General features: G+C 37.5%; 2 protein-coding genes across 13 annotated transcripts in view; both read right to left on the bottom strand.

The window, feature by feature from the left end:
- Positions 1-22,727, bottom strand: part of RPL35A (ribosomal protein L35a) — a 150,833-nt gene that overhangs the window by 51,342 nt on the left and 76,764 nt on the right. The window lies entirely within an intron of this gene.
- The window catches only part of LRCH3 (leucine rich repeats and calponin homology domain containing 3), a 65,314-nt gene that overhangs the window by 19,326 nt on the left and 23,261 nt on the right, over positions 1-22,727 (bottom strand). For 11 of the 12 annotated variants that reach the window (XR_008974645.1, XM_057427097.1, XM_057427101.1 and 8 more), the window contains exons 2-11: positions 17,670-17,814; positions 16,037-16,163; positions 15,182-15,287; positions 14,856-14,992; positions 13,772-13,881; positions 9,568-9,661; positions 8,445-8,565; positions 5,800-5,948; positions 3,413-3,489; positions 107-152 (exon numbers count right to left, since the gene is read on the bottom strand). Coding sequence is in view for 11 of the 12 variants with exons in the window: in XM_057427097.1 (XP_057283080.1) it covers positions 107-152; positions 3,413-3,489; positions 5,800-5,948; positions 8,445-8,565; positions 9,568-9,661; positions 13,772-13,881; positions 14,856-14,992; positions 15,182-15,287; positions 16,037-16,163; positions 17,670-17,814 (1,112 nt within the window). In the remaining variant the exon portion in view is untranslated. The remainder of the gene's footprint in view (positions 1-106; positions 153-3,412; positions 3,490-5,799; positions 5,949-8,444; positions 8,566-9,567; positions 9,662-13,771; positions 13,882-14,855; positions 14,993-15,181; positions 15,288-16,036; positions 16,164-17,669; positions 17,815-22,727) is intronic. The other variant, XM_057427100.1, reaches the window with a different exon arrangement.

Genomic DNA, 22,727 nt, shown 5'->3' with positions numbered 1-22,727 from the left:
GTAAAACAGATGGAGAAACAGTCCATGTGTTATGGCTAACATGAGTTTGGTTTTGCGTCAAACTCATCCAAAAGAATAAAATAGTAGGTAGAGTTCAATGTGTTACCTGACTGTGGTGACTTGATAGAAAGTAAGATGAATCAGCTGGGGGTCTGACAAATGGAAAAACAGAGTAAGTATAATTTTTACCTTAAATCTAAACAAATTTTCATACATGAGTTGTCAGCGACACACAAGTATCTCATCAAATCAGAAGAGTAACTGTTTAGTAAGCAAAGCTGTTAAACCAACTGCTGTGATAACAACTTAACTCACTGTGCATGACAGATTTTGAGCAGTCATTTCTAGCTCTCCTCTGGTACTTTTCTGTAGCTAAAGGTGTACCAACTGGATTGTACATTTGGCCTATTACACAGAGATATTTCAGTTCTTCATACTGATTATCTATGAGCTGATTAAGTAACCAATCCAGGACCTTTTCAGACGATCCTTGTTTAGAGGACCAACAGGCTACTGCAGTTACTGGGGGGAGAGGGGTGTATGTGTGGAATAAAATTAGTCAGTAGAAACTATGTGTTGCTTTTCCCTACCTCTCTGTCCTGTCCCCATGACTCCTTAGTACTTGGTGATGCTCTCTGTCCTGCATCAAATTTAGAGTTTCAGGTCTTTGTAATTTATCAGTATCCCTGCAGGCAAGCACCAGTGGAAGGGGGATCAGCCACTAATGCTTATAAACTATCAGATTAATTCCTCTCTAGATTACATCTTTCCAAATAGGTTTTCTAGATTACAGTTTTTCCAAGAGTAATGGCCTAGACAATTAGCTTCAGGTAACAACAAAGCTGAGGATGACTAAAGAAATCATGTTGTTATATGTAGTCAGATCACAGTTACTGCAGCTCATAATTAAATAAACACACCTTGCTTAATTAACAGTGATTTCAAAATACACAAAGATAGAATCTCTCTTTTAAGACTATATTCTGGTTATTGTAGGCCTTTTTGTGCTCTGAAAAGAACAGTTTTAAACATTAGCACCCTCTGATATTTTCAGAACCTGCTCACTTTATCAGTCAAGTAATGACTTCCTAACTGCGAATCAACCCATCAAAGTCACAAGGTAAACAATAACTGATCCTTGTTATCCATCATATCAACAATAAAAGAAAACTTGCAGTCATTTTTTTACTAGAAGGCAGTTGCTAGCACTGCAACAATTCCCAAGGCCCACAGTCTACAGCACGTTCCCTGCCACGTTGCTGCCTAGAAAGTTGATGGAAATCTAGTAGCTTACTCTTGACAGCCTCAACACTGCAACCTTCACTCCTGGGGCAACTGTGGAACAGAGACACATTTGCCAATTTCCAAAAAATGTCAGTCCTGCAGCCTATGTGTAGACTTATTACCTATTCTGCATGGAGAATCTTAAGAGATGTGGAAGACCCATATGCTACAGGTCTCCTCTGTTACTTAAATTAGCACTGATTCACATGACAAATCCATTAACTGTGCTGTTTCAAATGGACAGGACTGGATTCAACTGAGTGCCAAGAAACGTATTCAGAGCAGAGTACACAGAGCTTTGTTGCATCAGGAATGCACCACAGTCTGTAGAGACACAAACTGTAGTTACTGAGTTGAATAAACTAATGTAAGTACTCTTGAGATGGAGTCTGCCTTACATCCAACACTAAGAGTTTTAATGGCTTCAGCATGCTGAAGGAAAAACAAAGAGGCCGCCTGCCAAGGCATTTGTACAGAATTATTGTGGAAGCAGTTTACTGCTTGTGGTGGCCACAAATGAAATATTTGTCTAATACAAGCTTAAAATACAAAAAAATTACGCATTGTCATATGGCTGTTTTTACACTGTTCTGAAGGCATTAACAGTATGATCTGTTTTTAGTCCCTTGTTAAGAATTTCACTCTGCTGCAGCATAATATGAATAAACTACAATTCATCTAGATCGTACATTAACTGCTTCTGCATGAAGATCTGCTGCCACCCTTAAGTTAAATTTTGAAAACACTGGATACCATCCTGAAGCACAATTTCCTTTATCTTTAAAATATGTCTATGTAAACATCAGCTCTCTCCAAGCTAATGAGCCTTCTTTTACTTCCTTCAGATGCATCATAGAATCCAGTGTTTGTAAAGTCTAAATATTTCCATGTTGACCACAAATGTACAAATAAGAATGTAAATAAACAAACAAGCAACAAAATCAGTCTTTCAAACCAAGAGCACTCACTTTATTTGGGGAGGACATATCAGACTGCTGCATTATTTTATGCCTTACCTGTAGACACTACAGGATAAGGAATGCTGATATATGCTGAAGGAGTTACCCTCCTCTGAATCAAGACAGCTACCTTACCTGCACATCTGCTGATATTTCAAAATGCTTATTAAAATGTTGCCATGACTCTGGAAAAATGCACACACTATTCTTGATTTTATTTTCTCTTTCAATGCCATTTTAGTATGCCATTAAAAATTAATTTCCACTGTCAGCATAAGTAATGACATAATTATAGCTAGCAGTTCCTAACATTCCTAGTACAACTGAGCTGGCGTTCTGCTGTGTCTTTGCACATTCACATTCACCCCACAGAATACTGAAATATGAAGGGTTCCAACAATTTTTATTCAAGCTCCATTAGTAAGAAGCTAAACATTCACTTATCTTCTATTCTCTTAACTAGACACCCAAATGTCTTTTATCAAACCCAATCACCTCACTTATACTCTGTTCAACTCTGACCAGTTTTTACAGATAAGCATTCCCTCCAATAAGCCAATAGTCACTAGAGTGTGAACGTCATTCAAAAAGTCTGCTTTATGAAACTAAACAACCTGTTTTCAGCATTGACTCCCATCCTATCCCTTCTTCCCCTGACGTAAGCTCATGATTATGACACATAAAAGCACATTTTAAATTAAATTAAACCCCTACAGTACTACAGCTACCTAGAGTCAACCAGGTAGCACATCGGATGCTCCATAGTAACTCTCTTTGTGCTTCCCCTAAACCTGCAATACAAGTTTGTTTACTCCTTCTGTCCAATACAGTCAGCTATTTAATCAAAGTCAGCTATTTAACTGAAGCACAAATTAAATCATGAAATGCAGATACTAAATCAGTTTAAAAGTATACACTTTAATATGGCAGACTTCTTTAACCAACTGATTCAAAGCTGAGCACTGGTCTAGAACAGCCGTGCCTTTTGGTCACTGCCATTATTAGAATACAAATTCCTAATCTGGAGCAATAATTTACAAGTCAAGTGCAATGCATGTTTCTGGTGAAGCATCAGACAACAGTGCCATTTTTAAAACACATTCAGTAAATATGCACTCTGCATTCATCATAAAACTCTGGATAGAATTACTGTTACCACATATTCTTACCTGTTTTGATGTAAGTATCGTCTTGTATCCTCTGTTCTCTGATATTCTCTGATGGATACAGGCTTTACTGGTGAGCCCTAAGCAAAATAACAAAGACTAAGTTAGCAAGTTGTTCAGAAAACTGTACATTAATGTCAAAGAAACTCTTTGTAGAGCAACATCTGTAATTACTAGTATTCAAAATACTTGACAAAGAACCACAAATCACAACTCAGGGACGTTCATTTCCAGCTAGGCAAGCTCGCTTTTATTTTTTCCTCCAATTTAAATGCTTTTAAATAAATTCAAGAGTTTAAAAACCTACACTATTAAGAATTGTGAAGGAAAGTACATGTAGGTAGAAAATAATTCATGTCACTTAGAAGAAATGTAGCATTAAGTCCGAAAAACATATATCCCAGTGTACAGCAATGCAGTCTGGATTCTCAGAAATACAGGCTACAATAGCTGATGGTCTTTTAGGATGCCCTAAAGACACATCACAGAGGGACTAAGAAAGCAAAACATGGGAAGAGTGAGAACGCATCAAGCTTCATCTGAGCTATGAAATCATTTAACCCATTGGGAATTTTATCTTAAAACGTCTGCTGATACCCATTAATGTAGGAAAATGGAAACTCTTCAACATTAGCTTGCCAATTTCCAGTCATGCTTCTTGTATGCATGTTGTTATATTGCATACAGCTTGTTTTCCTAAGTAGTATTTTGGATTGTCTAAGAGAAACGACTTCAGTTAAAAGCAAACGATTAAATTTTTATGAAAAAATATGGACAGCTTTTTGATATTAACAATGCCTTTTCCCTATCCACAGCAAGGAGTCCTTGGGTTGCATTGCCAATGGTTGCTTTTTTCTGAGTTTTGCTTTTATGTCTATGCTTCAAATGACATCAGCTTTCGTGATCTGATACTGGATTTATGAGATTTGCAAAATGCATGCGCCTCTCGAATCTCTGTCACGGATTCTGAACACAGCAAACAGTAATATAAAGTGGGCAAACTGGGGACCAAACTCCTACATGAACCAATGTTCCTATTGGTTAGATTTCTGAGGACAGTCTCCAGAAATGTACCATCCAAATGACTTACAGGGAACAGTTTTCTCTATGTGTTTCACAGCAGGGGCTGCTACAACTAGAACAAAGGCACTTCCCAGTTTTGGCAATTCATAGAGTTTTAAAGCAATCCCAGTGAATTTCATTATAGTATGCACCAATTCTTGTGCAGCTAAAAAGCAGTAAAAGACCTGAGCTAAAGAAACCTTACTGGAATCATTGCCCCTGTCTGTGCCAGGAGATCATTTGGATAGAGTAAGAAATCAATAAAACCAGCTGCTATTAGGACAGTATATGCTAAGTTTGCCCTTTCTTTTTAAAATTACTATTATTATTAGTTGTATTTTTTGTCTGTGAGAGAAACCAGGGCAGTGTTCAGAGTTGCTCACAGCTGTTTCCAGAAATTTCTAAAAAGCTGGCTGGAGAACTTTCAAACCTATCTAGCAATAATTTTACTTATTGTTCATTCACCTGTATACTTTCACTGACTGAAAACACTTTCGTGCCAGGTTTATCTAAAACTACAGATGCTGGTTTTTGTTCAGAAAGGCGACCATACATGTAACCAAATCCGTATCTGTGGTTCAGAGCTTTCCTCAATAGTAAAGTGAGAAAGAAATCGTTTTCTGCAAAGAGTAGGCTTTCTGAAAAGTCTGAATATTTAAGTTAGTCTAAACTTAAACAGGATGCTCAAGACACCGAGTTTACTGGCAAGTAACTTACAATCAACTTGAACAGCCAAATAAATGGGAATTGCAAAATTCCTGTATTAAATATTTAGGCTGGTAACAATTAACATTTCCCCCTGAGAAAGCCAGTATATATTCAGTACTACCAAGTAAATGTTCACAGTTTTCTAGATCTCATAAATTACCATCTGGAAGTATCAACTTGTTTTTTGAAGACAGCACTCCTTTGTAAAAAACACTTACTTCACATATGCCTAAAGCATAAGCTTGCAAAAAGCAAGCCTAGTGGAAGGGGTCACTGCCCATGGCAGGAGGGTTGGAACTAGATGATCTTTAAGGACCCTACTAACCCAAACCATTCTATGATTTCCTCAATCCACATGACAGAAAAACAGTATGGCTGCATTGGACTTATCCCACATATCCCAAAAGGCACTTGGGAGCAGCTTAAAACTCCAGCTCTGACCTTCCACAAAGCCCAATGCTGTGCTCTTCCTCCAGATCAGACCAGATTTTATTATTTAAATAAATAAAAGCAAACAAACAAACAACCTTAAGAAAACCTCTAAGGACAAGAAGCATTAATACCATCACAGAGACTTTCCTGGGGCATATGAATTTAACTAATTTAAGTAAAAGCACCACCTCATTAGAGATTCGCCGCTGGTCAATATATGCCATGAATTGTGAGCTGAGGCTGTCTGAGTCCATGCACTTGGGTTGCCTCACCTCTTCCTCCTCCTCTTCTGTGGCACAGCTGTCAATATAGTCGATCTGATCGAGATCATGCTCCACTTGACACACATACACAAAGAAAACATCCACAATTAGATAAGCAACAGGAGAGGGGAAAAACACCAACAAAAAAGCAATGCCAGGAACTAAGGCCCTACTGTTTTTCTTCCGTCTGGGAAAACTCAGCCTAAAAGCTCCTGGACTTTGCCAAGTCCACTAACATTTCTTAAACATCAAATTCTGAAATAATGAGAAAATTTATGCTTTTTAAAGAGCAATGAGAACCGTGTATCAAGCATGTAGTTTTATGGCAGCGGATACTTTCGCAGTGACTGAAGAAGTAAAGCAAGTAGTGATTTTTTTTCAATACCCAAAACTATCTATCAGAATCTGCCAGCTGACACCAAGACTGTACAATGATTTGTGTACACATTGAATCATTTCTCTTGGTTCTAATTCATCTCTGTCACAGAAATGAGAATGGATATGACATACTTCTATTAATTTTACAACAACAACAAGAACATAGAAGGCAGAGTGTCTGTTACCTAGATACAAATCCACTAAACATAAGAAGTATGTGTGGAAATAACGAAGGACAACACAGAAAGCAACAAAATCCTTATAAACCAACATAAAATCATCTACAGTTTTATTTTAAAAGAAGGAATGGAAAAGGGATTAGGAACCACTGAAATGAGAGCAAGAAACAGCACAGCTTGGCTAGTATTGATTTTCCCTTGTGTGGGTGATATTATGTAGGGCAATTTTTTCACTTGTCACTGCCTTTATACATTCTGCCCAGGGATCCTGAGAGTACTGACACTGAGTAAACTACCCTTGTGAAAAATACTGTGCTGGGGATGCAGCACAAGGCATGAGCTCCCTTTCTGAGTACTAGAGTTTTCTTTCTCTTAAAACTCTCCCCAAACTCTAAACTCTCTTGCACACATTCTTTTTCTACTCCCCCGCCCCTTTCCTGCTTGTCTAAAACAGACTTCTCTTTGCCTCACCACACAATCTAGCAACTGTTACTGACGAAGCCACCTCCTCTGCTACAACCCTCCAGAACAGCATTCGTATATACTTTGGCTTCATTAAGTCTCCATGACAGTTTCAAACCATAAAAAAATCCCCAACAAAAAGCCAAAACAAAAAAGCCCTTCTTTCCAGCCTTGCTTATTAAACTTAAATAATGATAACACTACAGTAAAAGGTGAAAGACACTAGTGTCTGTGTTAGAAACACAAAATTGGAAAGCACCCCCTGGATCACTGATAGCTATGGGCTACAGCTTGTGCCACTCTCAAATACTCCTAATCATGAACTGATCCTGCTCCATCTTAAAAGACTAGTGAGACATTTTGAAATCCCTGGTTTACAAAATAAAGTTAGTCTTGGAGGCAGAGCTGGCAGTACTACCTGTTGTTAAGGCTGCCCAGAGCTTCTCATGATGCCATGTCTTCAGTTCTTCTAACTTTGATAGAATCTAAGTGTTTGAATTGGTATTTATTGTCTGTCATCATGTGAAAGAGTGTGAGTCAACTAAAATAATGCAGGTATTTCTAGCAGATGGCAAAACCCCAAAGTACTGTGGAGAAGAGTAAGACCAAGAAAAGAAGATGGCAAAAGACGACGAGGAGGAGAAGAGAGAAGAAAAAATGGGAGCTGGGCACAGAAGATTAAAAGTAGTTGGCAAGAGTGCCACTCATATGGGGAATATGAATTGTAACCATTAGGGGAAATGGAAAGCAGGGAGCAGCTAAGAAAGAAATAAAATTAATCAAGATATATGGGATGAGATCTAACAATAAGTAGTGCAGGAAAATAGGGAAGACGGAATTACTGGGAACATTCCCCCCCCCCCCAAAAAAAAAAAAAACAAACAAACACCAAAACCTGGAAGAATACTAAAACTGAGACATATAATCAAAACAAGACAGTGGTAGCAGCAGATTATTGGAAGTTAAAAGGGAGAAGGACTGCAGAGATCAAGAAACATGTAAAGTGCTGTCACCTCTTTAACAAATATGAGTGCGCTACTGTAAGACTGCAGCGCAACCAATTAAGAAAGTGCAAAAAAGCAACATCACTAAGAAATACCAGTCCCCCACAGATGCCTTGTGTGCTTGGATTAAAACCTGAGACTGCTGAATGAGGCACTTTTGCTACTTGGAAATTTGGCATTCCCTGACAAAATTGCTGACCCCCTTCCGACAGCAGTCAGCGTGAAGCCCCGACAATTTACTCCTACTGTAAATTTTCCCCAGTAGCTCAAGCAGCAGAACTCCATTCCAGAACACTGTCCGAAGCAACTGGAGACTTTACACAGCACATAAGCAGAAGCTGACACAATCCTAATTCTGATTCTATTTGATTTTGCCTCATAGCAACCTTAATACAAGTGTTTTTCTGTTTACACAGCAGTGGTTGTATAAAATTACACCTGGATTTTTTAATTTTTTTCCTCTTTAGACAACCTACTATTTATAGCAAATATCCTGGAGCTTTCATAATGATGACAATAAATAGTGTCAACCAAAATCACTATTTACCTCCACCATTAGTGACAACTGTGCTGCCTCGGTTTTCTTGATACTGACTTTCTCTTCGCAGCCTCTGTTCTTTAGTGATCTCTGCCACACGCAAAGGGAGATCCGAGAATTCATCTGTTGGCTTCAGAAAACAAACAGTGAAGTCAAGAAACACTTTTCTTCAGAAACATCATCTTGCAACTGTTACTTCTCAATTTGCGTTTTTACTTCAACTGTCCTGAATGGCACCTACAAAATACAGCTGTAGTGTTTTCAACCACATATTTAAATTTTCTTAAAAAACCCCAAACAAACAAACAAACCCAAACATCACGCCCCCCCCCCAACCCCAGCCAAAATTAAAAAAAAACAACACCAAAACAACCCCCAAAAATCCAAAAATACAAACAGCTTGCCTATGGAGTTGTGGGTTTTTTGGCTTGGTGGTTTTTTTTTGTTTGTTTTGTTTGTGGTTGTTTTTTTGTATCTGTAAGTGTCTGAAAACGTTCCAGGATGGAAACTCCTAGAACCCTCTCAAAAACCAAGCTAGGAGTGCAAGCAGCTGTACAGAGTATATCTCACTGAAGCTCTTAAGGTCTTGGCTACTGCCTTTTCTAGTTGTCTCAGGAGAAAAAGGGAGCTTTTCTCTGGGAAAAGTAATTGACAGTCGCCTTGCTAAGAGACACCATTTTCCTGCTTCTAAATGGCAAACGGATTTTAACATTTGAAACAAGCTTCAAAGAAAGAAGAAAAAATTTCCATCTGATTTTGGAAGCTTGATTTTCATGTTCAGATTTATTTTATTGAAACAACTCCTCATAAGTAATTGTAGTTGACTCAACATTGTAATATGATACAGTTATAAGCTTTTTTAAAATGAGGCCTCCCATTTTTCTCATGTTTTGTACCCCAGTAAATTAATTTGTCATGCAGTTTTATACATTTCTCTTATTATTTCCAACTTTGTGTTTGTCCCATATAAAATTACACTTGTTTTTCTCCAATAAAACAACAAATATTTTTGGCTCAAGGGCACCTGCACACTAGCATATACATTACATATTGAATATGCTTCCATATGTATACTTAACAGTTTTCTTTCCTATACAATACTGCACCAGACAAAAATAAAGCTGCAACTTACTTCATTCCCTGACCATCTTTTGTCTCCGCTGTCCACACTATTGAAGCCAGAATCAAGTGCTCCATATGGACGACCGGAATAGAGTTCCTCATGGCTGTTAAACACACAGTTTTGGTTACTATAATATAAACACCACTAAAAACTCAGCTACTGCAGAATCAAAGCAGAATGAGCTACAAAGCAGTTGCAGTGTGTTCAGAAGCTCAGCATATTAGAAAGCATCATAGCGCATTTGCCACTTAGAACAAGAGGGCACGTACACACAGCTGCAAACATACTTCAAACTTGTCCACCTGCCACTGCCTAGCGTTTTAAGAGCTAATCTGATCCAAGAGATCCATACTTTAAGCATTTCCCAAGCAGAAATTATGACAAAGAAAACTTCAAAGTGGCATCTTATTTCACTTATTTAACAACTCAAGTTTTTATTTTTTCATGTTTTCACTGATAAAACACTGTCCCACAAACTTTTTCAAAAGTATAAATTACTAAAAATTAAATCACATGCAAAATTACTAAAAATTCAGAACATACTACTTCTACACAAAAGTGCACAGAATGCATTACATAATTATCTCCTGTATCATAATAACCGACCTAAGAAACTGTACCAATCTCAACAGTATTTCAGATGCTTTGTAATATAATATAGAAGTGCAGTTTTCATCCACAGAGCCCGACTCTGACTAGACAAAGGCATCAGACATGTGTCTAGTGTAACAATACACATAACCAAACAGCCATGCAGTTCTCAACTTCTGGGCTTAGAAACTACTTAATTCATCAGTACAGCCATCACAGATGTCAAGTCTGGCAACTGCTGCAGATAGCTACAGTAAAAGAGACAATGGGACTTGTCTGATCCACTGCAGATGGCATTTCACAATGGCTCAACTGTCCTACTGGCACTGGATGCCTCAGGGAGAGCTGCAGCAATAATTACTATACAATACACAAGGAAGAACAAATTTCAGGAAGCTAATTGCTTCACCCCATCATAACTAAATTGCAGGTCATTTTCTCTCCGTTATTGCTCTCAAGTTGTCGCTCCCTCTGAAATTCCTCTTTCAGGAAACACTTATTTTCAAATGAATCATTACTGTTGTTATTATTATTAATGCAGTACTGTATGTGTGCATGGGACTTTGTATAATAGCAACAGACGATTATCCTGAGCTATTTGAATTTTCAAATAAACATAAAATAGCAAAAAAGTAAGAGGAGGGATGACAAAGTTAAGCTATACATCTACTTCCATGATGATATACACCAAAAACCAAACCTGTATAGGCATGGAGTTTTGTTTAAATAAAAAGAGTTCACCTTTGTGGCCCTGCATTTGATCAGAAAGATCATTTGCATAATAAACCCCTATAAAGAAAAAGGGGGAAAGAAAAAACAACTTCCTTCTTTTGTGTGGGGAAGCGAAAAGAATGACCATAAAATCACCCATGCAGTTAAAGAAAGATTTACTTGAATAACTGACAACTGAACTATATTTATGTGAACAGTTGTCAGTACTTAAATGGTGTCTTTAAAACATGGGTCAAAGAAAAATCCATCTGCAGTGTAATTCCATTATAAATACATCAATATTTTCAGAATCTCCCAAGTACCCTGTTGTAAGGTTGAACAATCACTGCAAATTGAAGAGCATCAAAATGACTATTTGGCTACATTTCAAAAATGAGAAAGTATTTTGATACAAATTTTCTTCTTTTAGTCTTCCTTTTCAATTAGAGATTTTGAAAAGCTCTACATCTAACAGTGAGGGCTACCAGGAAGCTCAAGAATTCATAATCACTGTTCCTAGGACTTTCTTCCTTTTTAACATGAAAGCTGCTGTCTCTCTAACTTTCACATCTAAAAACAGCTGCACACCCAATGCTGCACACTTTACATGTTTATAATCATACCGCAGCCATCCTGAAATCAGTTGAGACTTACGATTTTTATTCCTCTCTGACCAACAAGCTACAAGGAACAATGACTAAGCATTTGGACAGATCAGAGCATTTTGGGGCAAGTAACCCAGAAGGCTATGTAAGAAGGCCATGTAAGGCTTGAAATCAAAGCGTGAGAAGCTAACTGCCTGGTAAAGCCAACAGCCAAAGACAATACTTGCCAACACTTCAAAGACACCACTCCAAAGCCACATTAAAACATGTATTTTTAAGAAAGAACAGTTCTCCAAGTCCCAGAATATCCAAGACACTGGTTCATGCGTGAGTACTTCACATTTTAAACCTTCTAACTCCAGCCTGTACCAGTCTGCCACAGTGCCAAAAGAACTGCTACACAGCTTGGACAGTTCTGCCTCCTCTCAATCACATTCATTCCAGCACCAACCTGAGCTGCTCTGAACTTTAATCTTACAAATGAGGGACCGGCTGCAGCAGATAGAAACTTGCTGCAACACAAATTTCATATATCTTATGTTTAGAAAAGGACTGTAACATACAAAATTTCACTCTGGTAAAACAGTTTGATAATCAGCTGCACTACGACTTCGAAATCCCACTTTCTACCCTAATGTTTCAGAGCATCTTGTTTTATTAGCAGTATTAACAACTTTATTATTAAACAATGTTTGATGAAGAGTGATCTGACAGTATGACTCAAACTTTCTTAAACTTTTAAAAATCTCAACCACTCAGTTTCAGATCCTTAACCTTCATATCCATGGTATTTCACCTAGCTTATCAGATAAAAACAGCAACAAAGTCTAGGTGTACAGACTGATACCTTTGTTCTATTGGCCACCTTTGAAGATAACAAACATAAAGCTCTTATGACTTGCCTGGAAATATTAACTATATTGTAGCAGAATGCTTTTATTTCTCTCACCCCAAGTTCCAGAAGAATATAGTAATTTGAGATCCTCTCTTCCACTAGATCATTCTACCGTTGCCTCCTAATATATACTCTTAACCGTGGACAGTTGAGAGTAGGTACATGAAGACAGGAATAATCCCCTGTAAAACTAAATGCCCTGAACAGCATGGTAATGACAAATAATTCTACCACCAACTCTTATATCCTATTGGGGATGGAAATACAGCTAAAGGAATGCCAGCTGAAACTCATTTCATATGCTTGAATCTGGAGGCAAATCCAAAGAAAGCATATGCAAATAGCTCTGCACTTGTTTTTACATTCATAATTCCAAGTTATGATTATAATACATTAATTCTTCTAATTGCACAAAAGCAATTAATGAAAATTTCCATAGTGATATACAACTAAAACCAACAATAAATCAGTAACCACATAGTCCACTGATATCTTTAGAATTTCTCTTAAAAAATACACAAACTATGCTAGAGATAAACAGATCATGACACTTTATCATTTAGATAAAATACCATGGTTTAGTAACATGGCAGAATCCTCAGTATTATGCAGAAAACATCTGCAACAGCTTATACTCTAGGAAACCGAGTAACAGTCAAAATGCTTATATGTTGACCTCACCTAAAAAATTAATAATTTAAGATACTCTGTGCTGATGAGGAATCACTCATCAGTCCCTTGTGCAAATCCCTCTTCACAAATCTTTCTCATGATTTATTGTAACATGCGCTGATTTCTGTTTTATTGCTGCTAAAACAGCAGTACATCCTTTCCAGGCAACTCACTCCTCCACACCTTATTACGACCTTCCAAGATGATTGAGGTAATGTTTCTATATATTTAGTTTCATACTTCACAGACTCCCTTTCTTCTATATCATATAACAGAAATAAATCTTAACTCCTGCTTTTCTCTAGACATCTTAATCTAGCAGCAGATAAAACTGACTGTTCCAACATTTGTGTTACAATTCTAAGCAACAGTGCCAAGTGAAAGCTTGCCAAAAATAGCAGTATACTAATAGGGTGGAGATCAGCATTTACACCTGTGGTTTGAGCACAGCAGTTATAAAATTCTGTACAAAAGGCTCAAAATCACAGCAAGGATGTACTTCAGGAAGTATGTGGAAAATATTAAGATCTTGTAAACTGAACACGTGTTAACAACACAAGAGCATGCACCAATTCTTAAAGTGCACCATGAGATAATATAAATTACATTCTTCAAAGCCACATCCATCAATGCACTTACTGAAGAATGATCCTTGGCTCTAGTTTCTTTAAAAACTCAAGGCAACTGAAAAATTTTTCCTGAATGTCAAAACTAAGAACTTGGATTGTGCCAGACTTACCAAGATCCAAATCCCATGGGTCTCCTATCATAATCAGGCAAGTCTGGAGCTATCTTGCATGCTTCTATGTTCAGGTATTTAAATATGTGGATTTTTCCTTTTATACATATCTAAAAAAAGAAAAAAAAAAAGGAATAAATTACATAGGTATAATCTGACAATACATTTTGAAAGTACTCTACAGGCATTTAACCTGTAGTTGAGAAGAATAAATGAGCACATTTACATCAACCAACATATCTTTTCTTACAATCTCACTGCATTTTAGAGAAACAGCTACAGTGGAGCATGACAGGATGCACACAACAGACGAATGGAAGCTACCCTCCAAGTACATCTGGTCTGCATGCAACTGTGTCAGCTGGATGCTGAAATTTCAACATGCAAACAACACATAAGTATTTACAAGTACTAGAATTTATATCCTTGGCATTAGAACGGCACATTGCACCCATGCCCAGCTCTGAATGGCAGCAGCAGTCTGCCAAAGCAAGCTCAAATTTAAAGTGAATGAAGCCAGTAACAGCTGGTTTTGCTTTCAAAAGGGAGGCAAAAACCTACTTCCTACAGGTCTTAGCAAGTGCCCTCCTGACTCAGAAGCAGCAGCTCACAGTAGAACCTGTAATACTCAGGGGCTTATATACCACATTAAAAAAATCAAATTAGTCACTAACCATATTGCAGCTTCTAATTTGAGCACTCTGCTGCAAAGTGAACCAGCACACAGCAGCACTGAGGCCTCAGTCAAAATTTTGACATTTGAGTGGCACAAAATCAGTCTTGCTTAACAGAGCTTCCTCTCTCTTACACCAAAAGCAGAAGTGTTCTGCTAACATTAACAGCAGTACAATGCTAACAGGGGAATTCTTAGTAATATCCCATCAATGAGACTACTAATACAGTAAAGTAAAAGAAGAAAAGGGACTTCTCAAGCTGTGCTGCGTATTTAACACTATTAGTTAATACAATTTATTTGAAGTCCTCTTGTTCTTAAATAAAGCTCATAATATAATCCTTCAGCATCCAACTTTGTTCTGCTCTTTATAGTTGAACTAGTCCATCTGGATTCCTAGCTGCGGTTTACCTGTGCAGGGGGTGACTGGAGAGGATTGTTCTCCAACATGATGGTCTGCAGATGTCTGAGGTTCCTATAACAAACTGGTATTGTTGTTATCTTATTGCAGGAGAAATCTAATCGGATCAAAGGCAACTCAGCAAGCTCTGGAGACAGAAAATAAACACAGAATTCAGCAGACTAAAAAAAGTATTAAAAAAAATCAAAAGTATAAAACTGTGTGTTTTACAAAATAATTAAACATGCTGCTTCTAGCTCCCACGGGAAGAAAACAGCATCGAAAATACAGAAGTGCTTTAGGTTTCTGCTGTTACAACTGACAGCCTTTATCTCACCTTCAGGTAAACGCACCAAATTATTTCTTCTGACATTTAGGTCCCGTAAGGATTCCAAATTTCCAATCTGTGGAGGTATTGTCTGTATTTCATTACAGCTCACATCCTAGAAAACAAGAGTAAAGAATGAGTTATCACTGACTGGTAGCCTTCTGTTAAGTAAAATATGTAGCACTTTATTTAAGGACTGAAAAAGACAACTATTTACATAACATGTCAGATCTCTATATTCCTTAATCTCATTGCTGATATGAAGCATTATTCTCATTTTAAATACATGGGGAAATAAAAGTTTTACAAAGATTTAACCATTCAGATGTAGAGGGTTATTTTAAGTTATCGCATTCAAGTTATTCCATATTATCTGAGAGAGCACAACTTGCTACATAAAAGCTTTATGCCAGAAACAAATGCATGAAGAGCTCTAATTCCATCCAGCCTTCCTTTAAAAATTAAGGAAGACTTTTAGTTAAATTGACATGGATCATTTGCTCTCCAGTGCAAGGCATCTCTCCCTCATATAATTTTTTTTAAGACGTCAGAGTATTTCAAACTCTATCCAAAGTCAAAGCATAGTTGGAGATACTACAGGAGACATAAATCCTCCTTAGGCTAAGAGCAGATGTAAGTAACTTACGACTGCATGCAAGTGACTGGTTTAGAATCACAAAGTTCTCAGCAGAATGAGAAACAGGATGTTGACCTTGTACATGCCCAGACAGCATCCTAGTTACTGCATTATTTTGACCAGTTTAAAAGAAGTTATTTCTTCTGAGGCACGTCTGAACCTATTAAACACATCACTTACAAATTCAGGACAGAATAGTAATAGTTAAAAAGTAACTGCATACTCACAAGCTCTGTCAGCTGTCTGAGCTGTCCAATTTCTTCAGGTATTGAAACCAACTTATTATTACTTGCTATCAAGACTTTTAGCGGTAGACTACAGAGGTGTACTGGCAATGTGGAAAGCTGGTTTCGACTTTTTGGACAGAAAGAAAACAAAATCATCAGAACTCTAATGAACTCACATTCTAATGAAACGAAAGACACATACAAGAAGCACATTACAATTATGTAAAATCTGAGTTGATCATCTAATTACTGTAAAAGTAGTTCCAGTAAGTCATTCTTCATTACTTGCTTTATTCAGTTACATGTGAACAAACTCTGAGTATCAAGTACCAAACCTGATCAGATGTTTCTGAACCTATGTGCTGGGGAATATGTTATTTCAAGTGCTTCTGATGAGGGGCCACCCTCTGTCACAAATGACTACAAACAGAGTGCAAAAGCCTTTCAGATAGGTAGTACTGCAGGTGGGCACATACAAAATGCCACAGAGAAAGTCAGTACTTACTGAATATTTAAAGTATATTTCTAATTGAGCAAGTCATGTGGATCAAAAATCATGGTGTGCTGGATTTCACTATTACAAAATGCAGCCTTGAACATTTCACAATAAATTACTATTAAAGCAAATATGAGGTCATATGACTGGACTGTAACCTCAGATGAGAAACAGGAAGGATGAGAATGGGCTGTAAAAGACAAAGATTCCCTTTAAAAATAAAACATAGAAAGGAGCAGTGACTGGATGATTAGAAAGAATTTTATTAGGATCTTAATTAAGGCTTTGATCACATTTAGCAAAATATGCTGTATTTTTTCACACCTGAAATCAAGATTTCCCTGCTATTAAAGAAAAAAAGTTCTGAGCAGTAGTAGGTGAACCAACAGCAACTTTTAAAAGGATAATAATTGGACCTCACCTACTAGAGATCATAGCAATAGGAAACCCATACATGATTCATATCCTATTCATACAATTCTCACCATCAATAAAGAAAATAAAGAAAGTATACTAAATTGGCAAAAGTATAGCAACAGAAAAAAATAGCCTGACGTTTTTCCTGATTGATATCACTGCCAATTTGTGATGAGGCACTTTCCATGCCTCTTAAAAGGCCTTCTACAAACGGAGGATGCTGTACACAGTTAAATTAAATCAACAGCCTGAGTTGCACTGATTAGCTTTTGCACCAATTAGCTTTTTGGCAATGCTGCCAGAGTCATATTAACGCTTAAGAAAGATCTTTAAAAACTATCAATGCAGTGAAAAGTAAAGGAAAACTGCATGAGCCTTGCTCAGCTACTGAGAGCTGAAATGTAAAGACTGTCTAAAAGCTCTATCATCTCTTTCCAGTCTGCATGCCTGTATTTCACATGAAAACTACTGGAATTCGTTTGGCTATTCCTTTAAGCCGGAATTAGCTTTCTTCGTCATACTCAGTTCCACAAGCTGCTAGTTAATCCTCATGTTCCTGATCCACCTGAGTGGGTAAGACTGGTTCAGGTGCTTTGATCCAATGACATAAAATAAAACAATGTCATGATCACACACCATGTTAGCACTACTTACAGATGCATTAAAATTTATAAACCTAGACTACTGATGCTAAAGCAAAATTTCTAAGACAATTGTTACCTGATATTTAGAAATGTTAAAGACTGTAAGTTCAAAATAGCCTCTGGGATGTATCGAATGCAGTTCTGGTACAAATTGAGACTCTCGAGGGAGACAAAGTGACATGCTTCTGCTGGAAGCTCTGACAGTCTGTTCCGTGACAAATCTGAAGGGAGGGAAAAAAGAAACATTCAGTAAAGCTCTTAAAACTTCATGAGGACAAGTATTGTCTGTGTATTCACTGTCACACAGTTGGACAGGAATTAGTTTCGCTGTCCTGCCTGCGAGAGTTTCAAAGTTATGAAGTGACTCACACATGAAATACATCAACATCTTTTAAAATCTTACAGCCGCAATGAGAGAAAGAGAGCCTGATGCAACACTCCTTTCATAGTCAGACTTCCATATCCCAAAATGCCTTATGCTTATAGGAAGATACTTTAAGATGCTGAAAGCCCAGCTTCAAATCTCTGTACCAAGACCCTCTTTAAATAATGGAATTGGCACTGGGTGGCCAGTGCTGTAATGAAAAGAATCAGAAACTACTTTTCTCCCAGCCCTCTACTAAGGTACTCAATGCTATGTGAAAATCACAGATTTTTAGTCTAAAATACATACTTCATATAGATACATGTATATTCATGTGTAACAGTTCCAACAGGGGAAACATGAGGCACACACTTCAGACAAGCCTTCTATACTCTAGAAAAGCATTCCCTCCTTCAGAGAGATACAGTTCAAGCCTGTAATCTCAACCAGGCAAAAGAATGGTTTACAATAAAGGGTCTTCCCAGCTGCAGAGAAATGCTCTGCTTGCTGCTGGCAGTAAAGTTTATTGTTATCTTTGTGGTCATATATTCCTCACTCAGCAAAAGACAAAAAGTTTCACCAAAACTCCTACCAAACTCTGTATATGAGGAATCAGTATTTTTCCTTAGCCTGTTCCAATTACCAGTCTATTTGCATAAAATACCCATTGGTAATACTCTCCTTCAAAAGTACTCACGCATGGAACACTCAGTGGATAAAGAATTGGCTCACAACTCAGAGAGTTCTGGCCAATGGACCAATGTCCAATTGGAGACCAATGACAAGTGGTGCTCCTCAGGGGTCAGTACTGGGACTGGTGCTGTGTAATGCCTTTATCAGTGACATGGACAGTGGGACTGAGTGCACCCGGAGCAAGTTTGCCAATGACACCAAGCTGTGTGTCCACACTCCACCTGGAGTACTGCTAAGGACTAAGGCCCCTTCCAACCCTAACCATTCTATGATTCTATGATAAAAGCTGCATTGTGATAAATAATGCAGCTACAAAGGGCTCTTGTTTTTAAAGGTTAAAGAAAGCTTTTGCTTATAATGCCAGCTCCTGCTTCCTAACACACCCAGCTCTTAAGTCTGACAAGAGTTATGCTCACATCAAGAACAGCTTGTGTCAGCAGGGAGTTCCTACAGACATACTTCCTGTTTAATAAACTAACTCTTCACCTTAATATTTTTAAGGGAGGGCAGACATTCATTGTAAGAACCCATATAACCTGAATCAATGTTATACATGATTAAAAAACAAATAATCCAAGTTTAACTGCTACTTTGTTTTGAATTTTGAATTTTCCTCAACAGCATAAAGGATGAAGGAACCATCAGATTATTTTTTTTAAGACTTCCAATGCAGTCTTAAAGAACAGAACAAAACTCTTTGTCCATTCAGCAATGAGTATTTAACAAAAAAAAAAAAAAAAAAAAAAATCACACCAAGTGCTTCTTTCCAGCTTGTATCAGACTCAAACATGACCTCAGCTTAAACTTGTCCATACTTGATTCTGAAAAATCAACAGTGGGAGCCAAAACTACAAAATAATAGAAGTCACCAATATTAATTGTGCATCACGTCTTGAATTATTTAGTTGCCTTATGACAGGAAACAATTTGAGATCTTTGCCCATTTTTTCTTTGTGTGAAAAATACCTCTTTTTCCACTTCTTCTTTTCTTTGAAGAGTGAAGGAAAAGCTGCTCTTACAATTGCTAAAGGCAGATTCCATAAACATCCCAATCTTACCATATGCCAATCCAGATAAAACATCAGATAAATGCATCAAATGCAAAGAAAGACCACTGTGATAGGTCCTGCTTCCTGCTACTTGCCAAACCCAAAGTCTTCTTACTTCTGTTGCTCATCCCAAGCCCTTGCCTTGTCAGAGTTTGTGGGAAATCCTGTCAGAATTAAATACAATGGTTTTTTTTCTGAGCCCCTCAGCACCCAGCCCCACAAACCCTAAGCCAACACCAGGGAAAAACAATGGTGCAAGCAGCAGAGTCCCTTGCTCCAGTGGCATGGATTGTTTTTGCTGATTTATAGCACTCACCAAACTCCAGCTGAAGTGGAAACAGCAAATGAACCTGGCTGATCAGAACCTGCTTAAGAATCTGTAGATAGTAAAGGAGTCAATAAAGCAATTGTCTATATCCTGCTTCCTTCACACAGTATACGCTTTCAAAAGAATTTCTGCAATGGACACTTATTTTGCACAAGCCATTTCCCTTAATATACTAGCCTGTCCTAGGGTTTCTTCTGCTTTACTTCCATAATATATTTTTTATTAATGTTTCAGTGAGAATGACAGCAAACTCCAGCTCTCCCCTCCTCCATGTTGTACAGCTGCAGTAAATTCAAAGCAGAGTAAATAGCGCTAAAACTATGCAACAATGCAATGTCCAAAATGGCAACATTCCCAAACATCTCTCCTGTGCCAACACTGTTGTAATACGTAACAGAAGAGCCATTTCCAAACAAACATATTGTCCCAACACATAAAAATGATGTGCCCTGAAAAGTTTCTTGTAAGTGCAGCCATAGTATTTGGAATTACTGAAATTATCTGTGACATATAGAACTCGCCATTAACATTTCACTGCACAGTTGTATGTTGCCATAGAAGAAAGGGAGAAGAATGCAAATTATTTCAGAGATATCAAGAAACAAGCAAAGGTAATTCAGAAAGAATACTTAGCTTCCACACTGACTAGATGTTTAAGCACCTACTTAAAGAATTTCAACGCTGGTTCACTATAAGGTGCATTTTTCCTAGGGACTCTGGAGGATGGAACAGAATTCCACCAGTTATCTCACCATGTAACAACATCCTTCAGCACATGGTTTTAGCCCTCCTTCACACAGCTGTGTCGGCAGTCTGTTTTAATACTACCCATTTTAACAATGAAACAGGCTTCCCAAGTAATGAGCCATATTTTCTGGCAGAAGAGTTGCAAAGAAAGAATTTCTTTCAACTTTGTTTTGGAAAGGGTTTAACCACAAACATAAGAATTCACAAGTGCTTTTTGTTTCACTTTATTTTACCAAAGAACATTTAAATTCTAGTGTTTACATATTGTGCAGCCCATGAGGCATGAACTAGTCAAGAATTTAATATATTCTCAGCTATGATTTGGAATTTCTATAGAAATAACTCCCTACAAAGTAACATTGGGTGTGAAGAAGTGAAAATATATTTTTTTTAAACAACAAATGAGCTCATTGCATGATAGAAGAGAGACACCAAAGCTGGCTAGCCACAACAACTAAGTTTTTCCAGACTTCTCTCAATCTACAGTGATTTTTTAAAACTTGGCAATTCTGTTTAGCAGTAGGAATTTGGTGGGAAGCAGATTAAATCGAAGCTGAATTTTGATGCTGCAGTGTAGTCTCTTAAATCATTAGAAGCGGGTCTAACCAATTACAAGCTTGGTTAAGAAGCTTGCAGCATTTTTACCCAGATGATGGCCATGAGAATGCTAACTCATACACAGCAGCCATGATTTCATATGCTTGAATGGGGAGCTAAGAGGGAATGTCTGCCAGGAACATAAGAAAAGCCAAGTGCTAGAAAAACACAGACTAAGTGATAGAGTCAAACAATATATGATAAAATACAGTGTGAATTCCAAATCAGCAAATGAAGAACTGCTTTTGGTCATTCCTAATCGCTGCCTTGCCGCTTTGCAAACCTCCAACAAGTATTTCAATTTCCCTAAGTCCAGAACACACTATCCCCAAGACTCAGAGACATTTCTGATTTTGGCCAATTTCTCTGGAACCCTCCTCTACTCCAAAAAGTGGACCTTAAATGGACCCAGAAATGGGGCAGAGACTGCAGCAGTCATTGTATGAAATGAAATGATTCAACAACTCCATCCTCTTCCCCCTCTTCTTCCTAGAAGTATCTGAATGAAAGGAACAGCTCTAACAAAATCAGGAGAGAAATAAAACCACCAGTGATTGGTTAGATATTTACACATATGCTACCCTGTAGTACGGCAGTAGCTGATGCTTTTCCAAAAGAGAAAGTGGTGAAGGAACAAAACTTAAGGTATTTTATTGAAAATACCTTTTCAATTAAGACTTGTTTTAGTGATATTTTTCTGCTACTGTATGCATAAAATAACTTCAACTACAACCCGAAAACCAGAATGTGCTACAGTATAAATTACTGAACTAAAATTACAAACTAAAAGTTCTGCAAAGATTTCTCTCAACTTCTCGGAAGAACATCGTAGTGACTTCTTATTTAAAATCTATTTTTTCCTTTTTTTTTTTTTTTAACAAATACTACAGCATGAATTAAGAACCAATTGCTGTCAAATCAAGCGAGGAGTAATCAGCATGATGCAGATTATTTGCTTTAATATGTATGTACACACCCTTGCTGCTTGACATACCATGAACTCCAAAGAGCAAATGACTAATTCTCCCCCGAAAGCACAAACATTGAATTTCAGTACGAGTAAGTGTATGAGTGGAATATAGCTAATATAATTTGAAGTAGGATTCACCTGTGGTCACATTTTATGGGCTAAAATTGCTGTTACCAGAAATCTGCTTTAAAAAAGGCTTTCGTACCCTGCTAAAAATGGACATGTTTCCTTGAAGGCAAGATTATGTGGAATTTTGGCAAAGGAGAAGCATTCTTTGGAACTAAGCTCTTTGTGAAAGATAATAAAGCCAAGAGTACAAACACAAAATGAAACCTCAGAGTGGAGTCAGATCACTGACCTTTTCCATCTTAATTGGGATTCTGTTC

This window comes from Pezoporus wallicus, unplaced genomic scaffold (genome assembly GCF_028554395.1).
Source record: "Pezoporus wallicus isolate ANWC-B61680 ecotype Strahan unplaced genomic scaffold, APGP_CSIRO_Pwel_v1 scaffold_7107, whole genome shotgun sequence".
Taxonomy (NCBI): domain Eukaryota; kingdom Metazoa; phylum Chordata; class Aves; order Psittaciformes; family Psittacidae; genus Pezoporus; species Pezoporus wallicus.
Note: the sequence above shows the minus strand (reverse complement) of the source record. Positions and strands in the feature narration are given on the sequence as shown.